The 6,311-nt window shown below is 39.1% G+C and overlaps 1 protein-coding gene across 1 annotated transcript; it reads right to left on the minus strand.

The window, feature by feature from the left end:
- Positions 1-1,562: 1,562 nt before the first annotated feature.
- LOC142450978 (olfactory receptor 6C74-like) lies at positions 1,563-2,501 on the minus strand. The gene has a single exon (XM_075552912.1). The coding sequence runs from the start codon at positions 2,499-2,501 to the stop codon at positions 1,563-1,565; it is 939 nt and encodes a 312-aa protein (XP_075409027.1).
- Positions 2,502-6,311: the final 3,810 nt, after the last annotated feature.

The following is a 6,311-nucleotide window of genomic DNA, read 5'->3' on the forward strand; positions in this document are numbered from 1 at the left end:
CCATTAAATAAGGAATGCTGAAGAAGAATCAATGCATTTTCACTGTGGTACTGGTAAAGAATCTTGAATGTACCATGGACTGCTAAAAGAGCTACCAAATCTGTCTTAGAACTAGGAAACATAAAGGTATAAATGGGTACGTCCATTTGTAAACCTATTTATATATGACAATGGGGATATAGATCTATGTGCATATATTTATAGGTTTAGTATTAAGGTAGCAGGTGGACATTGAGTCTCTTTACTCAAGTACTCCCTCAACGCAGGAACACTTTAATAATCTGACATTCTGTGATGCTCACCTTCCAGTCAAGATCGCCGAAGACAAAATAGGTGCATAAGCAAATGTGGTGATAAAAGCTGATGGTGCTCCGCTATAAAAACATACAGCATCTCGGATTATAAAGGCTTGAAGAAAAACAAGCAGCCATTTAACCAAAAAGCAACAAAGCCCACATGGAAGAAGCACACCAGCTTGTTGATCATAAGGTGTTCATAGGATCAGGTATCAGGCATCAAAACCCAGAACAAAAAATCATGTTATTGTGAATGGAGGTAAGGAATGGAGGGGAAATGAGGAGTGGGGACACAAAGTCTCCCTGTAAGCAATTGGACATCCCATTACAGGAGGGTTGCTGAGAGGAGATGAGTCATTCAGGGTGCAGTATAGCACCGATGAAACATACAGCTTTCCTCTACTTCTTTCATGCTTCCTCCCCACACCCGACTGTCATGATCCCAATTCTACCTTACAAATCTGGCTAGACCAGAGCATGTACATGGTACAGATAAGAGCTGGAAACACAGGGACTCCAGGACAAATAAACCCCTCAGGACCAATATTGAGAGTAGCCATAGTAGGAGGGAAGAGGAGGGTGGGGGAAAAAGGGGTAACTGATCACAATGATCAACCTATAAACCCATCCCAGGAGGATGGAAAAATGAAAAGTGGGTAAAGGGAGACATCGGTCAGGGTAGGACATGAAAAATAATAAGGGTTCATGAGGGAGGGGCAAAAGGTGGGAGGAGAAAAATGAGGAACTGATACCAAGGGCCCAAGTAAAAAGAAATTGTTTTTAAAATGATGATGGCAACAAATGTACAAATGTGCTCGACACAATGGATGTATGTATGGATTGTAATCAGAGTTGTACGAACCCCTAATAGAAGGATTTTTTTTTAAATCTATCTAAGAACAAGTATGCCCAGAATGCTCCTTAGAGTCAAGATGACAAGAATCCATCTCATGTCCTTTGGACATGGTATCAGGAGAGCCCAGTCCCTGGATATGGACATCATGCTTGATAAAGTAGAAGGGTAGTGAAAAAGAGGAAAACCATCAACAAGATGGGTGACATGGTGGCTGCAACAGTGGAACGAGCATAAGGAACACTGTGAAGATGGTGCAGGACTGGGCAGGGTTTCCTGCTGTTGTGCACACGGTCATAATGGGTCAGAAATGAGGCAGGACACCTAACAAAATATAGCAAAAATGATTAAAAGATTATCTACATTAGTTCAGACTTCATATTGTATGTGCATTCTTTATTGCAACAATATAGTCATTTATTTGCAAAAGAGACAATCCTGTGCACCATATGTATAAAGGCTTTTTTCACTTGTTGATTTCGTAGAGTGTAGATGAAAGGGTTCAAAAGTGGGGCAACAGAGGTATTGAGCACTGAAATTCCCTTGGAAAAGGACACATTCTCTTTGACTGAGGGCTTAACATACATGAAGATGCAACTGCCATATGAAATAGAGATCACAATCATGTGGGAAGAACATGTCGAAAACGCCTTTTTCCTCTGACTAGCTGAAGGAATTCTGAAAATCGTACGGGCAATGTAGGCATATGATATTAACACCATTACCAACGTGACCAAGAGCGTCACTAAAGCCAGGATGAAAGCCATTGTCTCCAGGAGCTGTGTGTCTGTGCAGGAGATCTGCAGGAGGGGAGTCGTGTCACAGTAAAAATGATCAACAATGTTGGAGGCACAGAAGTCAAGGTCAAGGCCCATGACGAGTGGTGGAAAGATGACAAGGAACCCAGCAAGCCAACAGCTAAGGACAAGCCGTGTGCAAATGTTGCTGTTCATGATGGTTGTATAATGTAAGGGCTTGCAGATGGCCACGTAGCGGTCATAGGACATGGCTGCCAATAGGTAAAATTCAGATGCTCCAAGAAGGAAGGCAAAAAACAACTGAGTGACACAACAGTTATAGGAAATAGTGTTGTCTCCAGTTGCCATGGTAGCCAGCAGCTTAGGGATGCACGTAGTCGTATAAGAAATTTCCAGGAGGGAAAAATTCCGAAGGAAAAAGTACATGGGGGTCTTGAGGTGAGCATCCAGCAGGGTGAGCGTGATGATGATCAGATTGCCAGTGATGCTGAGCATGTAGGTGAGAAGCAAGAAAATAAATAAAACAATTTTCAGTTGTGGGTCATCAGTCAAACCAGCCAGGACAAATATTGTCACTCTTGTATGGTTTCCCATTTCAGTCCTCTGACTTTTGACACATCTGAAAAAAAGTAGAACACAGGAACAACAATTATGCACATAGCACTTCTATGGGAGAGAAACAGTCATAAAAAGCATTTAAGCCAAAGTTAGCAAAACAGTGTTTCAGACAGAATGATAATATTTTCTACAAAGAGTGATGCTAGTAAGAAAAATAGTTTGGCCAGACTTTCAGGCCATGGATGACAGCGGGAATCCAAAACCCATTTGCAGTCCCTGCATGGAGTAAGTCTCTGATGAGTCGGCTCTGAGCACAGGTGAAGCATGAGAGTACCCTGGCTATCAGACAGAAGACAGTAAATGAGATCCTGACCAAGGCCATGCGGTTACAATGTGATGCTTCATCATTTGGTCTCCTTTTGGACCCGTTTTACATTTGTTTTACTTTTAAATACTTCCTGCTTGTTTTTTCCTGGTTTGGGGGTTATCTCCGGTTTATTTTATTATTATGGTTGGTCTTATTTTTCCTTCTTCTTTTTTTCTATATTTTCCTGTAAATGAAGTGTGGGATAGCTGAAGCTGTCGAGCCACTAATTGGAGTAAGGCCTTATTGGAGGCATGTGGTGGTGGTGGGATATTGGAGAGAAATAGGGACCTAATAATGAATACAAGGTGGAGATATGGTCTGGAAGTGATCGTAGTTTATTGCACAACTTGTTTTAATATGACTGAACTATGGTTGTGTATGATACATTACAACCATATATCATAAAAGTATATAATAAAAATAAGAAAGAAAAGAGCAACCTTGACTCTAAGGGAAGAAAACATAGAGAAGGAATATGTGTGGGATATAGCTGTACTCAAAAAAAATAAACACTGGGGATAAAAAGCAAAGAAAAATAATTTGTATTTCCAAAGTACCTGGAAAGAGAAGAAATTTAATTTGCAATTCTACCAGAGACTAACTCATGTGATTTTATAAATGCTTTGTGTGAATAAATTAGAGGGCTTATAAAGCATGGAGAAAAGATTTTTACTACATGACAGTATACAAGAATTGGTATAACGTGCCATTTTCTAATCATTTGAAGAAATTTCTGTTTGGGAACAAAAATTATATCTGTTATTAAAAGTATGCACACACAATTTCTCATTATTAAAAAAGACAAGTACTGTTTTACTGTTTTACCATTTTACTCAGTGATCAAAGCCAAACGTCTCATTCTTTTCTCATTTACTTTCATGGCTAATTAGATCCAAACTTCTTGTTCGGGGCCAACTCATAGCAACCACAGGTAAAAGATTAAATTTTACCACTGGGATATAAAAATTTCATTATGGTTTTGATGGGAACAGATACCAAGTATTTTCTCCCACGGAGTCTCAGGTGAATTCAAACCACTGACCTTTCAGCTAGCAGTGGAGTGCTCAGCCCAGGACACCATGACCTCATTGTTGGTAAGTGAGTATGCGGCATAGAGAATGCTTTTATGTGCTATTCTTCTGAGTCTCCCCCTTTAATTCCTGTGTCATTCATCACCCTCTTCACATTCTTCTCCTAATACAAAATCAGCATAAGTTATCTACAAATATGTGTGTGGATGGTACGCAAAAAACAAGTCAGGAATTTCTACAAAGTGTAAAAAGTAATGGGACAGATAAAGAAGAGGTTTGAAAGGGAAAACATAAAATTATAACTGTAAATTGGCAAGGAGGGGGATGTTTCCCATTGAATCTTCTCACTGATTCTATTCCTTATATTACCTTCCTGGTCTCGGTGTAAAGTACAGACTGAACACATGAACGATCTGAAGATCACCAGGCCCTAAAATAAAAGATGAGACGATATTTGGTAAATGTGAGTCATTATGAATCACTAAAGTTTATAATTAGAATGTTCAATGCACAGCTAAAGAAACAAAAACTAAACTCACTGCCTTCAAGTGAACACTGACTCATAACCACGTTACAGGACAGAGCAGAACTTCTCCCATGAATTTCGGAGCCTGTAACTCTTTATGGGAGTAGAGGGCCTTACCTTTCTCCCAATGTCCAGGTAGCAGACGAGTCTTACCACTTGAGAGATATAAAATGAGACACTGAATATGAAAGAATTAGAGAACAGGGGTTAAGATTCAAAACAAGTTGTTTTACTGATATGACAAATTTTGTACAAATAATAATAGAACTTGTCCTCAGCACGAATGCTCTAGGTCAAATTCCCTTCCTATGCATATTCATTATGAAATATATTAATCTATGCTCCTGAAATAGAAACAACATTCAACTATCTTTTCTGCATTGAAGCTATTGGGAGAATTATTTTTAGCCTCTATATTATTTAGAATGAATTTTCATATATAAAAATAAACATGAAAGAAATAGGTATATTTCCTAATTACCCAGAGGAAAAAATTGGATTGTTAGGTCCTAAGGAGAGTTTAAGACTTGAGATCAGGTATTCAAGATAGTCCTAGTGTAGCAGGTCTCAACCTGTGAGTCGTGACCTATTTGGGGACAAATGACCCTCTCACATGGTCATTCTAAGAACACTGGAAAACACATATTTCTGATGGTCTTAGGAACCGAGACACCACTCCTCTATTCAGCTCCAGCAGGTCTGTCCACATGCAGATACGCCCATATACACATACCAGGCATGATTACATCATCGCAACAACCCCGTCCTATACACCCCATACAAATACAGGAGTATGTGACAGAGTTGGTGTCATAATGTACTTTAGTGAACCAGTCACACATGTGTAGAGAGTAGCTACTGTGTAGAAAGCAGCTACTGTGCTGAAAGCAGCAGTATTGGAGGTAAAATGACACTTCATGAATTATAATTAGTGGGTAAATATTGTGGAAGATGATCTTTGTTGTGCTCTTGCAAAGACTGCCCCAAGAATGTCTGATCTGGTGAGAAAGAAGCTGTCTCAACCATGGCACTGAAGGTGGCTTTTTGACCCATACTCTTGCGAAATATAGCAATGTAGTTTACTACTGGTTTATTAAGACTGTTACCCAAGCTACACCATGCTTCAAGACAAATTTTCATTTATTTGTAATTAAAAATAAATATTTCACAGTATATAAATACATATTGTTTTGTGATTAATCTTTATGCTTTAATTATTTTCAAATTGTAACAATGAAAATACATCCTACATATCAGATATTTACATTATGATTCATAACAGTAGCAAAATTACAGCTATGAAGTAGCAACAAAAATAATTGTATGGTTGGTGTCACCACAACATGAGGCACTGTATTAAAAGATCACGGCACTAGGAACGTTGAGAACCACAGTCCTAGTGGGAGCCCCAAACCTATCTGCAGAATATCTACAGGGGACCAAAAACTGCAGATGTGTTCTAGCCAGCAGTTTGGGTCCCTAGCAACTTTACTGTTGGGTGCGGACCATTGTATTGTTGATTATAAGGGATTGAACACAGTACTTGGCCAGGGGACCTCCCTATAGACACAGCCTGAATTTGTACAGGGTGCAAGGATCTCTTCATTTTTCCATGACAGAAATTTCTTCCCTGGCTTTTTGAATGTTGATGGGGACTTCTCCCCCTTACCTATTTTTTGTATTTTCGTCTTCATTCTAATAGGATCTTATCTTTATCACTGTAGTGTGATTTTTTTCATTGTTTTCTCTCTATTTTCCCAGACAACTGCAGGGACATATTAGGGAGATTTTTAAAAAGTAAATTGAGAAAGTCCAGGAAAATAGCATTGAGGAATTTGTCCCCATCATTCTTAAGAGTAGTAGCAAGGGTTGTCCTACAAGAATTTCACTAGGAATCTTACTCCATCTACCCTCTATCCCTG

Source organism: Tenrec ecaudatus, chromosome 6 (assembly GCF_050624435.1).
Source record: "Tenrec ecaudatus isolate mTenEca1 chromosome 6, mTenEca1.hap1, whole genome shotgun sequence".
Classification (NCBI taxonomy): Eukaryota; Metazoa; Chordata; class Mammalia; order Afrosoricida; family Tenrecidae; genus Tenrec; species Tenrec ecaudatus.